Source organism: Vombatus ursinus, unplaced genomic scaffold (assembly GCF_900497805.2).
Source record: "Vombatus ursinus unplaced genomic scaffold, bare-nosed wombat genome assembly UNPS02014804.1, whole genome shotgun sequence".
Taxonomy (NCBI): Eukaryota; Metazoa; Chordata; class Mammalia; order Diprotodontia; family Vombatidae; genus Vombatus; species Vombatus ursinus.
The window spans coordinates 846,945-867,358 of NW_020954582.1; the positions used below are offsets into that span (position 1 = coordinate 846,945).

Genomic DNA, 20,414 nt, shown 5'->3' on the forward strand with positions numbered 1-20,414 from the left:
TCTATCTATCTATCTATCTATCTATCTATCTATCTAATCTATCTATCTAGCCATCTAGCCATCTATCCATTTATCTATCTGTCTATCTGCCTATCACCCTAGCAGCAGTTGTTCCAGTTCCTAACTGTTTTCATGGACAAAGGTGCTGATGGCCATGGCTGGCCATGCCTCTTTGCTCTCTCTCAAGTCCATCTCCTCTCCTTCTCTCTTGCCCGATCACCTCCAATATCATCTTCTGCTCTGCCTCTTTCTTCCCTACCCTTGGTCCACAGGGCTGCTGTAGCAGTTCCAGCCCTGGTGGCTAGGCTCACCTGACCCCTCTCCTTCCCCTTTAGTTTCTTCTCTATCCTGCTGAAAACCTCATCCAAACTCCACATCTTGGCTCACTTATCCCTCCAGGAACTCCTTGATACCTTTCAATACAACCTCTGTCTCTTGCAGGTGAGGAGAAACAAGGCTTTTTCTTTGAGATTCAGCCGGTCCTCAGGACATGACTGGAGAATGAGATGGCAGGTGTGGTTCTTTGTCAACTTTCAAGTGCTATATAAATGCTATCATCACCGTCATCCATTCCCATCCCAACCAGCAGTATGTTTATTCCTAGCTTCACATCTCCTTGGCAGACATGTAAAAATAAAGGGAAGAAGAAAGCCCTAAGCCAGTGACCACAGAAAACAGCAAGTCTCTCATAGAAAGAATAGCAATGGAGGGTAACAGCCACATCTGAGAAGGTGACATTGAAACCCACAGTCTTTGGAGTCTACACACAAATGAACAGAGTATGGAAAGCAAGCAAAATGGCTAAAAGATTTTAACAGATGGAAGTGACTCCAACCTTACAGTCATCAATGAGACTTGGTGGGATGTGATTCATGACTGGAACATGGCAATGCAATAATATTCAGCAGAAACAGAGACAAGACAAAGGGAAAATGCTTTGTAGATCAAGCCTGTATTTGTGAAGACATCTATGGATGAGGAAAGTAAGCAGGCAGGATGGGGCTTTAGTTGAGTATCAATGATTAGAGAAACGAAAGTATTGTTTGGGGTGTGTGTAATGATTCCTTGATCAGAAGATGGAAATAGATGATATATTCAGGAAAAAGATGATAATCCTGGCATGGAGCCATAATCTAGAATGCTGGATTTATGGTCAGGAGACTTGGGCTAAAACTCTGACTCAAAATCATGCATAAGTCAGAGAGCCTCAGTCTCATAATACCTGCATTACTTCAATGGGTCATGGGGGGAAAGTACTCTACAAAGCTACAGGGAACATAAAAAATGAGTTAATGTTCTTATCAGTACAGATGGGAGCAGTTTGATTATTGGAATTCATTCTGTTGGATATGGTTGATGAATTCTTTAAAAATTCTTTAAAAATAATTTTTTAAAAAGTAGAAAAAATGTTAAGAGAAATTGCCACCCTAGACTTGAATGAGCCCAAGAAAGGCCTGACTGCTGAAGCAGAAATGACAAGAAGCTTGAGAGGAAGTGGCTGATTCATCTTCGAGTCCTGCTGGATGAGGAGAAAAGCTGAGTAGAGTCTGAGGTGCACCCTCGATTTGGGCAGACCTATCTGGTGCCGTGTCCAAGGTTGAGTCAAAGGATAATAATAGAGTTAGAGCCGGAAGGACTCTTAGAGGGCATCGAGTTCACCTCCTCATCTGACAGATGAGGCAACCGAGGCACAGAGTGGCTGTGAGAGTTGCCCAGAATCATGCAGCTAGTCTGCATGCCAGGGAGGACTCTTTCCAGGCTCCCTGCTTTAAGCTGAGGCCACCACTGCCCTGAACAATCCGAGGGAGGGGGAGATGCAGGAAGCACCCTCCTCCAGAGTCCTTTGATGTAGGACAGGATTCAGAGGAGAGCGAGCTGCGCGGTTCCCTGAGAAGGTGTTAGCCTTACCTGATGACCATCTCTGTGGGACTGTGGGGCACACGGACATGGGATGGAGTGTTTCCCCATTGGCTGATGAGCAGAGTTACTGTGCCCCCATGAGTTCTTGCTCTCGGGGGCTGGGCCACAGCCGCTGCCATGGCTTTGGCCTCCATTCACCACATCTCAGTCCAAAGACAATCAGGTATCTTCATCTCAAGAACGACGTTCAGCTGGGCATTGAATAGCTGCACTGGCCGCTGGAAGTCTTAGCTGACAGCGCTACAGCTGCGGTCAGGAAGCCGTCATTTGCCCGGAAGAGTAGGAAGCCTTGTAATCTTAAGAAATTTCCATTAACACTCGGTTCTTTTCCTAGCACTGAACTGACATCTCAGTCTCGTCATAGCAAAGACATTGGACAGGCTTGTGGAAGACGCATTTTCATGTGCAGACACACTGCACTGCTCTCTCCCTGACTTTACGGAGAATCCATGGTGCTTGGGTGGTCTTGGAAGCCTTCTCCCTGGACCCCCTGTCACTTGGAGCAGCCCCAGAACTGAGCAGAGGGTACTGGGTTATCGGAATGGGATGAGCAACTGGAAATAACTGGAAGATCTGACTTAGGGATGGTCACTCAGACTTCAGTGGATCTCCAGCTCAATGAATGCACAGACAAAGCTGAGGCTGAGGTCTTCGAAAGAATCTGGAAGGCGAGTTTTCACACAACCCACAAAAAGGAACAGCCTTTCTTTGTGATGCCCAGAAAGCCAAATGGAATTCTGAGCTCATGCCTTGAGGGGTCAGAGCAGCCCCTCCCATTGCTTCCTTCATGGGTTGCAAATGCTAGAAGTCAGGGGACATCTCTAGAGCCACACTCTAGGCTCTGAGGGCTCCTGGGAGCCATCCTGTAATCTGCACTAGCACCTCTTTCTTTTTTTTTTTTAGGCAATTGGGGTTAAGTGACTTGCTGAGGGTCACACAGCTAGCAAGGGTCAAGTGTTTGGTCTGAGGCCAGATTTGAACTCAGGTCCTCCTGACTTCAGGGCCAGTGCTCTATCCACTGCACCATCTAGTTGCCCATGCCAGCACCTCTTTCAAAGTCCTCTTGCCATCCCAGGAGCTCTCTTTTTACAAATAAAGAAACTGAGGCAATCTCTTGCCCAAGGTCACACAGTCAGTAAGTATCTGAGGGCAGATTTGAACTCAGATCTTCCCAACTCCAGGCCCATTGATTTGTTCACTGTGATACCTTTTAGCTGTAGTAAATAGAGAACTGACTTGGGAGCCATGTAGATCTGAGTTCAAGTCCAGCTTCTAACACAAACTGACTGACCCCAGGCAGGTCATTTGATCTATCATACCCCAGGTAAGTCTCTATAGCACAGGTGCTAATTTGTATTGGTGGAGGGGACTTCCTTACTGGAAGTTCCCTACATGGCTGCACGGAAGGAATCGTAGATCCCATCCCAGTAAATGGAGGCCAAAGCCATGCTATCATCTTTCCAATTGTTCACTTTTTAACCTCTCTTCCCAATTAGCCTCCCCTCCCCCCACGAGGGGATTGAACTAGAAAACGTAAGGCTGGGCACCCGTGATCCTGGACTTTCCACACGTGATGTAAGGACCCCTGGTGGTCTGCAAGAGGCCTACTTGTGGGCCATGGTTGTATCCTTTTCTCTCCCCTCCAAACAGAACAGTTTTATTTACACCTTGAAGGACACACATTGGAACCCAGAAACAGTTAGTGGGTTCCTCGTCTTACAGCACCTTCCCCCAGAGACCCACAAGTCTCCATTACTTATACCTAATTAAATAGCCAGTATTTACACAGTGATTTAAGGTTTGAAAAACACTTTATATATGTTAACTCATTTGATCCTTGTGACAACCCTGGGAGGTAGGTGGTATGATTATCCCCATTTGGCAGATAAGAAGACTGAGGCTGGCGATTTGCTCAGGGTTACTCAGCTAGAAGGCATCCAAGGTAGAATTTGAACTCGGATCTTTCTGACTCCAGGCCCAGAACTCGATCCACGGTGCCACCAGCTGTTCAGAAACACAAGATGGATAGACTTCAACCTATGGAAGGGTCCCTGGAAAGCCAGAGTTCTGGGAACCACCATGAAGCCGTAGTGAGACAATGAAGGATAGTGCAACAAAGTGAAAGGTCTCGCTTGTCCCATCTTACAGCGAGCGGGCCGGAGTAACGGCCTCTAGCTCCGGTTCTGTGACGCTACCTGGATCCCGCACCGGGTCAGCCCAGAGCCCCAGTAACCAGCACGGGTCCCAGAAGCCGCGGTTCTGAGCGGGCTCAGGTGGGGCCCCGGTGGGGCCCCTCCTGGGACGCTCCGCCGAGGGTGCGCCCGCCTGGGGCGCTGTTCTGCTAGAAGGGAAAGCTTGCGTCTGACTCCATCGAGTGCGGGCCCAGGACCTGTGGTGGCCACCAGAGGGCGCCGGAGCCCAGCTTTCACTTGGCCCGCTCCAGGGATTAGGCAGGTTCATCTCCTTCCACCCCTTACTCGGGTTCTTCCGTCTTCGGTCCCCGTACCTTGCGAAAAAGATCCCTTTGGATACCTGTCTTCAAGCACCCTGGGGGCAGCAGAGGGGGTGGCACAGTGGAGAGAGCTTGGGGTCTGGAAAACCTGAGTTCAAATCCAGCCCCCGACACTTCCTCGCTGTGTGTCCCTGGACAGGCCACTTGGCTTCTGTCTGCCTTAGTTTCCCCAACCATAAAATGGGGGTCATGATAGCACCCCCTCCCAGGGTTGGTGTGGGGCTCAAATGAGATAATATTTGGAAAGATCTTAGCGCAGTGCTGGCACAGAGCAGGGTGCTTCCCTTCCTTCTTTGCACGCTCCCACCTAAGTCCTTTCTCCAACAGGCTAAACTCCTCCCCTAGCCCTCAGTTCCTTCAATATTTCATCATACAGCACGATGTCCCAATCACTGGACTTTAGGGTTGGGAAGCATGTCTGTGTCACATAAGGGACACACACAAACAGTAGTACATCCAGAAGAAGGTGAGCAGGAGAGGCCATCAATCAACCAATGAAATTTATTAAGTGCCTACTAAGCGCTGGGAGATGTGGGACATGAGGCTTGGCCTGTTTGGCCCCAGAGGCCAGAACCAGGAAGGCACCAAGAGCTTCTTAACAATGACTGCCGTCCATAGCGGCTTCCAGAGTGGAATGGGTTTCCCTGAAGAGCAGTGGCTTCATCCTCCTTGGAGGATGGGTCATGGATGGTGACTGGATGACCAAGTATCGGGTGGGTGACAGGGGTGCTCCTCTGGAGGCAGGGGCTGGCTCTAGATCACATAGGATCAGAGGGATGACAGATCTCAGACACAATCAAGTGTCTGACCCTTTCATTTTACAGATGAGGAAACTGAGGCCCAGAGATGTGACTTAGCCAGGGTGTTGCAGTGAGTTAGTGGCAGAGCCAGGATTTGGATCCTGAGGCGTCCTCTACCTCATGAGGACCTGGGCAGCCGCCTCTGCCTCCAGATGAAGTGCAGAGCAGAGGGGAGAGGCAGCTCGAGGGAGGTTTGGGGCAGGGCCCACTTTCTCCTGTCTCCTCAGTGCCTAGCTCGAGCTCATTGATTGATGGTTGATTGTGGGTGTGTGGAATATAAGCCCAGTGATTGGCTCACCCACCAGGGCGGGAGGTGACCTTGGGGTCATGCCGCTTTGAGGGCCATTGGGATAAACCTTAGAGATCTGGAGCCCAAGGACTTTGGAGACCCTTCCGACCTTCCTCCCTCATTGAGCAGGGGACCCTGAGGCCTTGAGAACTTAACCGAGGATTCACTGTCTGGGGCACACATGGGACCTCTGGCTCTAAGTCCGGCTCTGTCAATGCACCCTCACTTCAGCTCAAAATTCTGTTTCCACAGCACATTTCCTGTCCTCTCTGAGTGGGAGAGCAACACCCTCAGGGTTTCAGCTTGTGAGGCTTTATTTTTGTGGGAAGTTGTGAATGTCGTGGCCATCTTTGGGAGTGAAAGGGACCTGTCACCAAAACACGTGGCCACATTCTGTGCCAGTGCCAGACCAGGCTTCATGGGACTTAAGTAAGGGGCAGATCCCCATGGCCTCTCCAGGCCCTGGAGTCAGTGAAGGACTATCCTTTTTTTTTTCAGGGGGTGAAGTGGGTTAGAAAACAGGGACTCTCATTCCCCTGAAACTTGGTTTCTCCTAGTTTTTTTTCCCCCAGTTTAGCATTATCCTCCTCTCCCCTCCCCTCCCCTCCCCAAACTCCTTTGCCTCTCAAGGCCTTCCATCATCTGGAATCCCCCCACCGCCACTCCACTCTGCTCTGGTTTCTTTGCTTGTCCTGGGAACATGTCCTCCCTCCCTCCCACCTCTCCATGTGGAATGTGTTGGCCCCCTCCTCCTTATGAGCTCAACTCAGTTGGAGTCTTAAACGTAGGAGAAAGGAGCCCTGACCTTTTCAGGCCATAGGCCCTCTGTCCTCCTCCTGGCTGCTGGGACCTCGAATACCTGAAACAGCCGCTTGGGGATTAATCCTATGTCATACACTGTTTTTTTTCCTTTTCTATCCAGAGTTCCTCTGATGCCTTATAGAGCATGGACGGGGACCTTGAGCTCTTAAAGGCCAGGCCCAGGTGGGGCAGGAGCCCTGGGGTTGGGGGGGTTGTCCAGCTGGAGAACAGGTTGAATGCATCTGAATAAGAAAACAAGGAGCCGGTGCTCCCTCCATGAGAGAGAGCATGGGAACAGAGAGCTGGCTTTCGGGCCAGGGTCCCAGAGAAGGGCCTAGCTACACATGGAAGGGAGCATAGGGGCCAGAAGGCAGTCAATGCCTTCAGGATTAGGAAACTGAGGCTCAGAGAAGTCTGCTCCTCCTCCTTCTCATCTCCTTCTTCTATTTGCCGATGGGGTTCAAGCACCTCTCTCCTCCACCATCCATCTTCTCATCAGTGGCTATCTATTGTTCAGGTGGGTCCCAGCTCTGCTTTTTGTGTTGGGCTGGCGCTCATTCTCCATGGCCATTGCTAGTACACCTCATCCTCTTCTCATCATACTTTGTTCTTTTGGAGACTGGGTCCTGAGAGAAATGATTCTTTCTCTCTCTTATTAATAGCCAAATATTAAAACTGGGGAGAGAGGGCTGATGGAAGACAGGATTAGCCTTCTTTTCATTCTGGGTATTACTACTCCACCCAACTAGCTGAAGCTTGGGTGGGGGATACAGATTCTCTGTCTAGATTGCCCAAGTCTGGGGGTGGTCTGGGTGTAGGGATAGTCTCTGACATGACATCACTCTCAGTCCCTCAGTGGAGCAAGCTCACTTCTCTTTGTAAAGTCCACCTCTCATTAATCGTTAACAATCAGAGCTGGTTGCCATCCTCAGGAATACTTCTCTTCCAAAAGGGCATACAAGCCCTGAGCCCACCATGATTGTCTTTGGTCTAAGAGAGGGATGGCCAAATGACCATCCTTTTATTAAAATGCTGGCATTATTAATAAAATGATGAAATTGCACAGAAATTATGTCTCTTGAACCCTTTTAAACATCATGGTCTCCTCCTGGCCCTGTTCCTGACCTTCCAGATACCTTCATCTCCTCCTTTTCACTTTCCCTTTGTGTGTTTTCTTCTCTCATCAGAATGGAAGTTCCTTGAGGACAAGGGACCATCTTTCTTTTTCCTTGTATTTTTTGTTCTCCTTCAATGAGGATGAAAATGGCATCAAGGTCATCTACCGTATTGATGATAAATTGTTTAACTTGAAAAGGCTACAAGCCAAGACTAAAGTGGAGGGAGTATTGGTGCATGGGTTTTTTGTTCACAGATGATTGTGCACTTAATGCAGCCTCTGAGGCTGAGATGAAACTATGGATCAAGTCTCTGCTGCCTGTGCTAATTTTGGCCTGACAGTTAACACCAAGAAAACACAGGTGCTCCATCAGCTACCACCACACCATCCATATGCGGAATCATCAGTTACAGCAAAGGGAGAAGTTTTGAATGCTATGGATAAGTTCACTTACCTTGGCAGTATACTTTCCAGGGGTGGACATACACATAGATGATGAGGTTGATGCACTCATTGCCAGAGCTAGTTCAGTTTAGGAGGCTCCAAAGGAAAGTGTGGGAGAGAAGACGTATTAGACTGACTACCAAACTGAAGGCCTACAGAGCCATTGTGCTGACCTCCTTGTTGTATGCCTGTGAAACCTGGACAGTCTACCAGCACCTTGCCAGGAAACTGAATCGCTTCCATCTGAATTGTCTTAGAAAGATTCTGAAGATCACCGGGCAGGATAAGGTGCCAGACACTGAGGTCCTTTCTCAAGCTAAGCTGTCAAGCATTCACACTCTGCTTCAGAGAGCACAGCTCCCCGATGGGCTGGCCACATTGTTCAAACGCCATATATATGCTCTTCAATAAGACTATTTTATGGCAAACACATGGTGGTCAGAAGGCAAGTGCTCACGTGGTGGTCCTAAGAAGTGATACAAGGACACTCTCGAGGTCTCTCTTAACAATTTTGGAATTGATTGTGTGACATGGGAGACACTGGCACAGGACTGCCCGGCAAGGCGTGCCCACATCAGAAAAGGGGCTATGCTCTGTAAGCAAAGGAAATGTGAGATGCCCAGATTTAGAGAATCCCCCCAAATGTTCACACGGACTGTTTGTGCCCGACCCGTGGAGAGCATTCTGAGCTCGTAGTGGTCTGTCGGCCACAGCTGGACACATTATATCTTGACCTCCACATAGTGGTGTCATTTTGGTCTTCTTCAAAGCTGAAGGACAACAGCCAACCATTTGTATTCCCAGGACCCAGCACAATGCCGGCTGCACGGTCATCGACGTGCCCAGTGTGGTGCTGGCTGGGTGCTGGGGACGCAAGGACCGTTCGGACCTCAAGGAGCTTTTTGGACTTTGCGATGCGCTTCTCATCTCCTGTTACGTGCTGTTTCTCCCTCAGTCTCTGATACCCATCACAGATTGTCAGATTCAGCACAGCAGATCTCCAAATCTGCTGTTGTGCTAGCTATCAATGGCACAGCCTTGGTTAGGGGCTGTAGCAGCTCAGGCACAGTCTCTGTCCCTACAATTCACCTTCCAAATTAGCCTTCTTACAGTAGACCCAGAGGCTAATGATAACAGTAATAATAATAACAACTAGCATTTCCTGGTGCCGGGCACTCAGCACGCTTTACAAATATCACCTCATTTAATCCTCACAACACCCCTGTGAGGTAGGTATGGTTATTATCCTCATTTTACAGTTGAGGAAACTGAGGCAGGTGGTGGTTGTGACTTAACAATGTCATACAACTCATAAGCATCTGAGGTCACATTTGAACTCAGGTCTTGCAGACCAAAAGCCCAGTGCTCTATCCACTAAGCCATCTAGCTGCTATCTGATCTTAGTAGCTTTTTCCATTGAAATTCATGACTTTTCACACACAAAGCATCATTCCCACTGGATCCCCTTCAGGACTCTTTCCCCCTCATTCACGATCACTTTTCTTGTCCCAGGGGGCTGCAGTGGAGCCTATGGACCTTCTTAGAAAGGCTTAGAATAAATACCTAGGGTTACAAAGGAAATCAGTTACATCAAAATATGTTGGAAAAAGCCATGGTCGTGGCCCCAAGGTCTGACACAGTCGTCATTGCTGAGTACTTCCTGCTCCCTTCACTTTTCACTCTTTAATGGACCTCTTTCCAGATTTCTTTGTATCACTCATCCTTGACAGCAGATTGCTGGAAAGTATCATAAAGTACTTAGTCATTCCTAATTGTTGCAATTGCCATAAGCAACCTTGGAGGGCTGGCTTTTTTTCAGTTACAATGTAACGCCACTGGAAATGTCTCTTAATAGGTGGCATTAGAAAAACAACTCTTTCATTGCTTCTTGGTCCTTTGGGGAAGACCTCTCGCTTCTGTCCACGGGGTTGTCTCAACAGTGGAATTAGGGACCAAAGGGTGTGATGGTTTTTGTAATTTTTACTGAAATTGTATAATTTTTCCTAGGGCATGATTATTTTTATAATTTTTGCTGGGTACTTCCCAATGCTCTACAGAAAGGTGTACGAGCTTTCAAGTCCACTGACAATGAATGAGTATGCCAGCCTTCCCATGAACTTGCCCTCGAAGAAGAGTTTAGCTCCTATAATTTTTGATGAGGGTGACCTTAAAGTCACTTTAATTTGCATCTCTTTGATAATTAGTGAGGCTGTCACGACTAATTATCAACACTGTGTTTCTTCTTTTGAGATTTGCTCTTCCTATTGCTTGGCCATTTGTCCACTGTGAACTAACTGCAAGCTGCCCCAGACTTTTTGACTTTGGTATTCTCATCCTTTGGCACCTGGAACTCAAAGCCTTCTAGGCCTGCCAGGGATAAGGCTCAGCCCAGTGTTCTGAGCTCTTCTGGATTCCACTTCCCACTGTCCTTCCACACTTATTACCATCCATGCCCAGGGGCACCTTTGGCTTTCCCCAGTCTTTCTTGATGCTCCCAGAGTCAGGATGGACTGCAGTCCAGTCCAGGCAGAATCCTGTGTCCTCTCCAAAACATGTCAAAACACCTGGTGAGCTGTCATCCAGGTGCTAGCCTTGGGCAATCTGCTCCTAGTACAGACAGCTCTAGTTGTTCAGAAGGTTTTCCTGACATCAACGCCAATTTTTCCAGGCTACAACACCCCTCGTGGCTGCTGGTTCTGCCCCCAGGGGCCAAGCGCTTTTACAAATACAATCTCACTTGATCTCACAACAGCCCTGGAAGGGAGGGGCTGTTATGATCCCCATTGTACAGATGAGGAAATTGAGGCAGGCAGCACTTAACTTGCCCAGGGTCCTCCAGCTGGTAAGTGTCTGAGGTCAGATTTGACCTCATGTCTTCCTGATTCCTAGTCTCATGCTCTACCCACTGCACCACCTGGCTGCTGAGTCTATTGTGGTGATAGATTCTGTTAATGTAGTAAACTCCATGCCTATTCTGCGAAGACACAGAGGATCTGCTACATTGACATGGGAGACAGCAAGGTTTGAAGGCCATCTGAAATGGTCACCCTCCACGCTTGTAGAGAGACACAATGTGAACATTCATGAAGCAATGAACTTGAGATTCCTGGGGCCTCTAGAATAATTTTGTATTGGAGGAGAGCTAGACCCAAGCCACATGCACCTGGGTGACGTTGGGCTAGTCATGGACCCATTTGAGGACTCAGTTTCCTCAACTGGACGATGAGAGGTGGGGTGGATGGCCTCTGAGGGCCCTGGTAGCTCGAAATCTATGATCCTGAGAGTCCTGTGACCTGGTAAGTAATGATTGGATGCAGTGGATAGAGATGAGTCAGGAAGACTAGCTGTGTGACCCTGGGCAAGTCACTTAAACCCGTTTGCCTCAGTTTCCTCATCTGTAAAAATGAGTCAGAGATGGACACAACAAACCATTCTAGTATCTCTGCCAAGAAAATCCCCAATGGGGTCACGAAGAGATAGATACGACAACAACTGAAACCCAGATGTTATAATCGCCAGACTTTGGGGACTTTTTCTAACACAAAAAGTTGAGATTTTAGAAATAAGCTTTAACACCATAATGATTAAAAACCAAACCCCAACCCCAATCTGCTCGTGGCATTATTCCAGGCCCAGGCTTTAGAACCTGGAAGGCCAGTACTCACCAATCACAAAAATAATCTTGGACTTCTTCAAATCTTCTGCAAGATCTGTCAAATTAAAACAATTTAAAAGTGATTTGTCTGGAAAGGCTCATTTGAAATCGTGATTTTGAGCATCTAAGGTATGTAGAAGCCTAAAACTCTTTGGTGGTTTGTTCTTGCTCCTACCAAGAGGACAGGGTCCTCTTCAGTCTTGCTGAGGGACAAGGGGTTGATGTAAAGAGGTCTTCCAGCACCATTTGAAAGGGGCCAAGCTTGTCTTAAGGCCTCTCCCACACTGTCCTGACTGCACCATCCCCACCTTTTCCCCATGAGGTTGTCAGGACCCTCGTGCTACCCGTGGCCCTCTTGGACACCCTAGGTTGGATTCCTCCTGGAAAGAATCCCATGTGTGCATAGGTTGTCCCTTTTTCTCCCACATAAAAATGTTCCTGGCCAGGGCTCCATGCCTCCAGGTCTTGGCTGGGTTAGCTTATTGGGGAATTCCAGAGTTGAGTGTTGGAAGGAACCAGAGTGGCCGTCCAGGTAAAACCACACTCAAGAGTTTCCCTTATCTCCTCTTAATCTGTCTGTGTGTGGGAGAGCTTCAGTTTTAACTTTGTATCCCTAGCTGACACCCAGCACAGTGCCTTATATACAGTAGGTACTTAATAATTGCTTATCAAATGAATGAACATATGAATGTATTTCATCATTGAATGAAACTTACCTTCCATGGTGTCCTCTCCAAAAACATTTATCTCGTCATCTCCCTGAAAAATGCAATAATTTACAAATTGAAAAAAGAGAATCATAAACATGAGAAAAAAATGTATTTTCTTTGTGTTTAACATGCACACAGAAAAATATTCAGATAGTTTGACCCTGAAATAACTCACTCCTTGTTGCTCACCAATGGGGGCAGGGACAGATGGTTGGAAAATAACTTCAAAATGAGCTTTATTTGTTATGATAGAATCTCAGTAATGAGAAGCCTGGGTGGCCTCCCAGACACCTCCCTGTGGTTTAATGCTTACCAATGTCAGCCAGTCGCGCCATCACAGCCAACATCACAGCCGCATCTGGTGTAGAGCCCCAGCCTGCATACTAACCATGCCTTAAGACCCAGAGAATACTTAGGGTTTTTTTTAATTTTTTTTTTAATTTTATTTTTTGCCAAACTCCCTCCTATCTCTCCCAGAGGTTTAGGGATTCAGGGTCATCTTAGGAGAATGAAGCAGACATTAGGAGGACTTTTCTGTTCTAAATCACATAGAAGCTTGGGGCAGAGACCTAGCTCTTTGTGAGCAGGAGGGAGAGGCTGTAAAGACTCATTTAATGCCTCATTTAATGTTCTGGGAGGAGCAGACTGTAGGGGCAGAAGGATCCTCTACAAGGCTGGACGGATCTTCCAGGGTGGAAAGGCTTTTGGGTCAAGGTGAAGACAGGAGAGGAGTGAAAGGGATAGCCAAAGCTCTGGGAACCAAGAGATTGTCCCTTTCCTCATGAGGAGAGAAACGTCTTTCCCCTAGTCTGATGCTGGGTACATGATGGACCCAGCTTCTCAAAGGGCTCAAAGCTTAAGCCTTTGGGCTAAGAGAACAGAAAGGTGGCAGAGCCCAGGAAGAGGCAATACCTTGGCTGAGGACTCGAAAGCCCCAGAACTCTCATTCAGCAGAGCCAAACCTGGCAGGGACTACCAGACCAGGAATATGCTGCCTGGTGGGGATGACACGATCCTTCAGACCAGTGGGAGCAGGGGATGACGTTATTGGAAAACCATGGGTTGGGTTAGACTTGTTCTTGTGTTTCTTACGTGTGTGCCCCTCTACACCCTTTCCTTTGGCACATCCACTCTTCTCCCCTAAGCATGGAGTGGTGGAATAGTGGGTCCCAGATTTATAGGGGGCATGTTCTAGTGCCCCCTATTATGGTGACACTTGATTATATGCCTTAAAAACTGTGTCCTCTGATTGACCAGTAAAAAAAAAATATGGGGGCTTGTGAGCTCGCTATCTTCCATAAACAAAAAGAGTGTGTTGATTGCTTTTTGATTGAACAATAACTCTTTCTATAATATACCTATATATAATATTATATATAATATAATATACCTATAATAAAACTTATAATATACCTTCTATAATATACCGTCCCTGAATGACAGTAACAGACCCCAAACTATCTCTGAGAATTTGACAAACAAACTCCTCAAGCATCATCACAAATAACTCTGTCACCTACAATTGCCTGGACGCAACACAGAACCGCAAACATTTAAGAGAAATATTTCAAATAGATAGCATTGTGCCCAAATTGCATGATCAGCCCAACTCTGAGGAATGAAAAGCTCCCACAATCTAGATTCTAGAGGTTCAGCAGGAGGAGGGATGAGGCACGCCCATCCTCCCCATGGCTTGGTCTATCCTGGAGCTGGCCTTCCCAAAGAGCCCTCTGTGAGCCTATGGAAGATGTGTGAGCTCCTAAGGCTGTTGAGAAATTACTTAAAACAAGGATTTTTAAGGCGTGGTTAGGTGGCACAGTAGATAGAGCACCAGCCCAGGAGTCAGGAGGACCTGAATTCAAATCCGGCCTCAAGACACATAACACTTACTAGCTGTGTGACTCTGAGCAAGTCAGTTAACCCCAATTGCCTCACAAAAAAACCCAACAACACAAAACAGGGATTTTAACTGCCTTGGGAAAGGGTGCAGAACATTCAATAGAAGTAAATAAATATCAGGATAATAACTTGTCCAAGGCTTGATTTTCTTTTTTGGTCTGAACTCCATGGAAAAAGATGAAAAAATGAGATTAATAATGATAATGATAATAATAATAGCTGACATTTATATAGGGCTTCAAGGCTTGTAAATATGCTTGAAATACATTCACTTGAGTCTCCTAACAACCCTGTGAGGGTTGTAAAATCAACTACAGGATCGATCATCTCCTTTTTTCAGAAGAGTAAACTGAGGTTCCAAATTAAGAGACTTGCCTGTGTTTGCACAACTAGTCAATGTCAGAGACAGGATTGGAACTCAGGTCCTCTGACCTCCTGGCCCAGTTCCAGGAATGATCCTTTGAAGGCTTTTATAAAGCTGTGTGCCTCATTCAAGCATGGCCAATAACATCTTTTGGATGACATCACAAGGTGCTGAAAGCAAACTAGGAAACTGAGGGAGCCCCCACCGTCTGGGGAACAGCTGAACAGCCATTGTAGATGGATGTAATGGAATGTAGCTGTGCCCTAAGGCGTGACCAAAGGGATGATTCCAGAGAAATCCAACCAAGTGACAAGAACCAGCAAGCAATCTATATGATGACAACAATATGGTAGAAACAAAGATATTTTAAAGATCTAGGATCTCAGATTAATACAAGAATGACCAACTGTGACTCCAGGGACTGGACAGTGAAACCTGCTGCCTGCCTCCTTAGGGTGAGGAGATGGAATCCTGGAGCAGAAAGAGACATGGATGGGGGGTCCCAAAAGTCTGAGTGCCATTGTAAGCTACGTTTAAAGCTTTCATAGCTTAAAGCCACTCTGAGACTTTTGGGACAACCTATATTTTTGGGACATGGTCAATAGGAGAAAGAATTTCTTTCTTTCTTTCTTTCTTTCTTTCTTTCTTTCTTTCTTTCTTTCTTCCTTCCTTCCTTCCTTCCTTGGCAGTGAGAGTGGGAAGGAGAGAAAAATTAATTTTTGTTAATTGGAAGAAATAAAATAAAATTAAAAAAAACAAACCAGGGATTTCTTTTCCCCTTTATAAAGGTGATGTTAGGAACAGCGTTAACACCTGCCAACAACATCGCCTCCCTACCCTCACCCCACCCCCCACCACTGTGGAGTCTTTTCTGCATGAAGTTGTTATGTCCCTGCCCGGATCCAGGACGGAAGGAACAGTGTTCGATCAGCATCTCCCTAGACTCAACGCAGACCCGAGAAAAGCCTCCTACCTTGTTATTGTTCTCATCCACAACCTACAGGAAGAGGCTTTTATTCGGTTTCTTTCTGCTCCACAGGAGGATTAGATAAGGGTGGGGACATATCTGAAGGGCAGCCGTGTTGAAGAGGGTTTAGGTTTGCTTGGTTGGCCCCATGGGCAGAAGCCATGGGGGGAATTTGCAAAGAAGTCATTTTAGGCTGGATGTTAGGAAAAACGACCACGCAGCTTCCTAACAATTGGAATCATCTCCCAGAGAACAGGGCTGGTTTTTCAGGTCAAGGTTGGACAAGATAACCTCTGAGCACCCTTCCCACTCTGAAGGTCTCTGGTTCTAGAATTGCCCTGTATCCAAGGGCTGGGCAAACAGCTCACAGTCTTCATTTAAACGAAACACAGGATGATGGGGACTTTTGACAAATGGGTGCCATTTTCCAATGAAGCAACATACTTTGCCGCTTGAGTCTGAGTCTTTTGTAAATACACTCAGTTTCTGAAAAGACTTTACGCACCTTTGTTAATGGGTGAGTGACAAACACTCCTGGTGGGGATGAGCTGTTGCTAAGTAAACGTAATGGCACTGAAACCTCCTATCCTTTTCAAGTGCTGAATCATGCTTTGCTTTTCTCTATCAAAGTGAGAAACTGTCATTTTAGGAGGCTGGTTACAGAAGGCACAGAAGGTGAGGGGATAAGGTAGTCATACTATTGAATAAGGTAGTCGGCCTCTCCAGAGGTATGGTTACATGTCTCCTTGAATCACAAGTGGGAAAATGTCAATTTGTCAAACATCAGTTTAACTATGAGTGTCTCTGGGGTGGTTTTCTCTGTCCATCCTTTCCTCCTTCCTTTTTTCTTTCCCTCCCTCCCTTCCTTCCTTCCTTCCTTTTTTCCTTCCTTCCTTCCTTCCTCTCTTCCTCTTTAGCCCTTTAGCTAGGCATTATTCAGAATTATAGCGCTGTGCTGAATGCACACAATAAAATTAGAGTGTTAGATTGTTAACGAGATGAAGACTCATCGTGTCTGTTATAGGGTGAGTTCAGACTCTGCCTCTTGAAGTGGCAGTTTTTATATTCAGAGCAATTGACAAAGATGGCACATATCAACAAGAACTCCTCCTTAACAGAGTTCTCGCAGCCTTTTGGCATAATATACATACATGTAAGTGCAATTTATGAATGACTCAGAAAGAATTCTTCTAAGAAACAGCCACCATTTGATTCATGCTTGTGATGGGGGAAAAGACATGGAGATAGCACTTGGGTCCATGTCTCCTGCTTCTGGTACCTTTCTGATATTGTATGTGGGAAGCTAGGTCAGTAAGTAGACCTAGAATCCCAGGGAAAAGTTAAAATGAGCCTCGCATTTTGGAGAATAAAGGGCAACCACGATAGTCCAGAACTTGTTAAAACAATAGTTTGGAGGGGCAGCTCGGTGGAGCAGATGGGGGCTGGTTCATGCCCTGTCTCTGACACATCTGAGCTGTGTGGTTATGGGAAGACCACTCTCAGTGCCCTGGGTGACCCTCTAGACCATAAATTCTAGGTGAGTTGCTGATCTGCCCAAGTCCAGGTAGCTGCTACGCTGGGAGTTCCTTATGCCAAAGACATCACAGGTCCAGATCCATGACAATACTGTAGGATGGCATTCCCGACATTGTTTGTCTCACAGAAACGTGTGTATCTAGGCAAGCCTGTCACAGTCAAACTGGCAAGTGTACCATGCTACATTAGCATTTTCAAAGATTTTCCTTTAAGCCAAGAAGCCAATACACTTTTATTAAGCACTTACTGTATCCCAGGCATGGCACAAAGGGTTGGGGATACAAAGGAAGGCAAAACCAACTCCTGCCTTCGGAGGCTTACATTCTAATGGCTCATTGACTTGACCTTGACATCGAGCCCTTCGTTCATTCGTTTGTAGACTATGTATCACAGGGTGAGCTGGACCCTTAGCCAAAGCCTTTTCCAGATTGGTGGGACTCCCCCAGAGCCAGGCCTCTCACACCATGAAGAGGCTTCAGTGGAAGGAAGTTCCATGACCCCGTACTAAGCATTTAGCAAGCTGAAGACATGGTGATAGGTCTGGACTTATCAAGGAGCAGGTTGTCTGGCCTTGGAGTCTCAGTGGGCTTGTGTCTAAACCTTGGCCCCTGTTCCTAGCCTCAGTCTCCTCAGCTGGAAAAGGAAGAGTATGAGCAAGATGGAGTCCATGGTCCTTCCAGACGAAGTCTATGGCTCTGCATCCTTCAGGGCCTCAGATTCATCTGTCAAATGAGAGGTTTGGACCTTCCCAATGGGAGATTCTCATATTTCTGTGGTGGAATACATACACAGTAGGAGTTCCAGGATATTCTGTGGATCTCATACACAGGCTGAATTTGTTTTAAAAGTATGGAGATTTTAATGTTTAGGAAAGAAAATTATCCCAAGCCATTTTCCTCCCTCATTACCCCAATAGAGGTCACTTGAATGTTTCCCTTAAACAATACAAAAAGGTACCAGGGCTAAAGGGCAATTTGAGCCTGATTCAAAGTGTACAAAAATAGTAGTAAATCAGGTTTATGTGGTGAGAGAGGCTCTCTCCAGGTTGGCCACAACAACACCCATTTCTCTTTTCAACTCTTATCCTATATCATTGGCTGCCTGTGGGACGTCTCCTCCTAGATGTCCCCTAGGCACCTCAAACTTATTCTGTCCAAAATAGAACTCATTATCTTCTCCTCAACCACTCGCTTCCCTCCAGATCCTTATTTCTGAGGAGGGAGCCATGGGGGACATATTTGGACATGGACTCCCTGCAGAGGCCCCTGGGAAATGTAGTTTGAGGTCTGGAGAGAGCAATTTGAACTGGGATGGGGTGGAGAACAAGTTGGGCAAAGCTTGGAAGTGGAGGAGGGGAGAGGGAGAGGGATAGACAGAGAGAGACAGAGAGGAGGGAGAGAGATGACAGAGAGAGAGAGACAGAGAGAGAGAGAAAGGAGGGAGAGAAAAAGGAAGGAGGGAGGGAGAGTAAGAGAGAGAGAGAGGGAGAGAGAGAGGAGAGTGATGGGGGGTAGGCATGGAGACATCCCCATGGTCCCTGAAGCAATGAGGAGAGCAGCTTCAGCAGCTGGGACCCAAGGGCTGGGAGTTAATGGGGCCTAGAGCATTCCCAGAATAAACACATCACCCTCTATCACAGGCCTGCTGATGCCCCAGCACCAGCCTGGGACCTCTAGGGCAGAAGCTCACTTAGTCCAGGATAAGTGCTGACTTAGAAGGAAACCAAGTGATTGCTCCTCCCACTTGATGTAAGTGAACGGATGATACAGCTCTGACAGCTGAGCTCAGTCAATCAATGGCAGTCATAAGCTAGTCAGCTCTATTGAATAAGGCAAATTATCAAAGACTTGGTGGGGTGCTTAGCCTTTTGATGTCCCAGATTCCTTTGGCCATCTGCCAAAGCCTATAGAACTCAGCTTAGAAGAAGACGGTAGGATGACAAAGGAAACCGGGTATAGGTAAATACAATTATCAGAATATTTTTTAAAAAACCCAGACAAACAAGTTTGTGACCCCCAGGTTTGGAATCTCTATTTTAGACCAGATTTGAAAAGTCATTGATTAATTTTTTCTCACTGATTAATTTAGATGTCCCTGAAAGCCATCATCTGAAGTGAAAGGTTCTCTACCGGTGTGGAATGACCCACAGCCTTGGAGATGGCCACACTTGTATAATGGGAGGCATGAATGTGGACCCAGAAGGTGAAGGACAGTAACTTTCCCTTATTAGCTTAGCTTTAACATTTTTAAATTGATTCCTTTTTCATTGTAATCATTTTGGACATACCTCTCCCAGTGCCTGACCAAGTGAACCTTCATTTGCAACAAAGATAAAACAAAAGGTCAGCAAAACAAACCTATTTGCCATATGTGAGAACACATGCAACATTCTGCCCCCCCCGGGTCCTCCACCTCTGTAAGGAAGGAGAATGGCATGCTAGCTCATTTCTTCTCTGGGGCCATTAGCTCAGCTTCAAATCATTTGCATGCCAATCACAGTCTTGGAGACACAGAGAGTGTGGTAGGGCAGCTTCTGGGCAGCTCCAATGGGAATTCTTAGCAGAGCTCTCTGAAATGATTTTGGAGACAGAGGATTCCCATATGGGGTTTAAAACAGAAAGTAGAAGGATTGTCTAGCCCTAAAAACCAGAGAGCCTTGGGACAGAGATCAGGTAGGAGGAAGGTGCTCAAAGCCAGACTGAATATCCCTAGGCTTTCATTAGCTGCTTCACGGTCTGTGTTCCAAAAGAGTTGAAGTTCTTAGAGCTGACAGACCTGCCTCCTTATGGAAATAAAGCCGCTTTTTTTGCTGGTCCAGTGTTGGGGTATGTGAGGCCTCAACTCACCACAAAGAGCTGAAGCTTAGCCTCTGGGCTAAGAGCCAGCATTTATATAGGCTTTCAGGTTTGCAAAACCTATTATTATTTCCATTTTACATATGAGGAGACTGAGGCAGGAAGAGGTGAAGTGATTTGCTCAGGGTCACATAGCTAGTAAGTGTCTGGGTCTTGATTGGAAATCAGGTCTTCCTGATTCCAGGCCTGGTACTCTATCCACAGGCCACCTCACTGCTGGAAAAGTACATGGCAGCTATGACAATGGCTCAGTGGGGAGAGTGGTAGGGTGGACAGTAGAAATGTGTTTTGCACATAGTAGGAGCCTAATAAATACTTTATTCATTCAACCGTTCATCTGTTCATCCATCCATTGGTCCACCCATCCATCCATCCACCCATCCACTCATTCACCCATCCACCCACTCATCCAACCATCCATCCACTCATTCCACTCTCCATCCATCTATCTATCCATCCATCCACTCATCCATCCAGCCATCCATCTACCCATCCATCCATTCATCCATCTATCCATACATATACCCATCCACTCATCCATCCAC

At 46.8% G+C, this 20,414-nt stretch overlaps 1 protein-coding gene across 1 annotated transcript in view; it reads right to left on the reverse strand.

Moving 5' to 3' along the window:
* The window catches only part of AK5 (adenylate kinase 5), a 206,730-nt gene that overhangs the window by 14,785 nt on the left and 171,531 nt on the right, over nt 1-20,414 (reverse strand). The window contains exons 9-10 of the mRNA XM_027874060.1: nt 12,255-12,297; nt 11,549-11,593 (exon numbers count right to left, since the gene is read on the reverse strand). Of these exons, the coding sequence (XP_027729861.1) occupies nt 11,549-11,593; nt 12,255-12,297 (88 nt within the window). The remainder of the gene's footprint in view (nt 1-11,548; nt 11,594-12,254; nt 12,298-20,414) is intronic.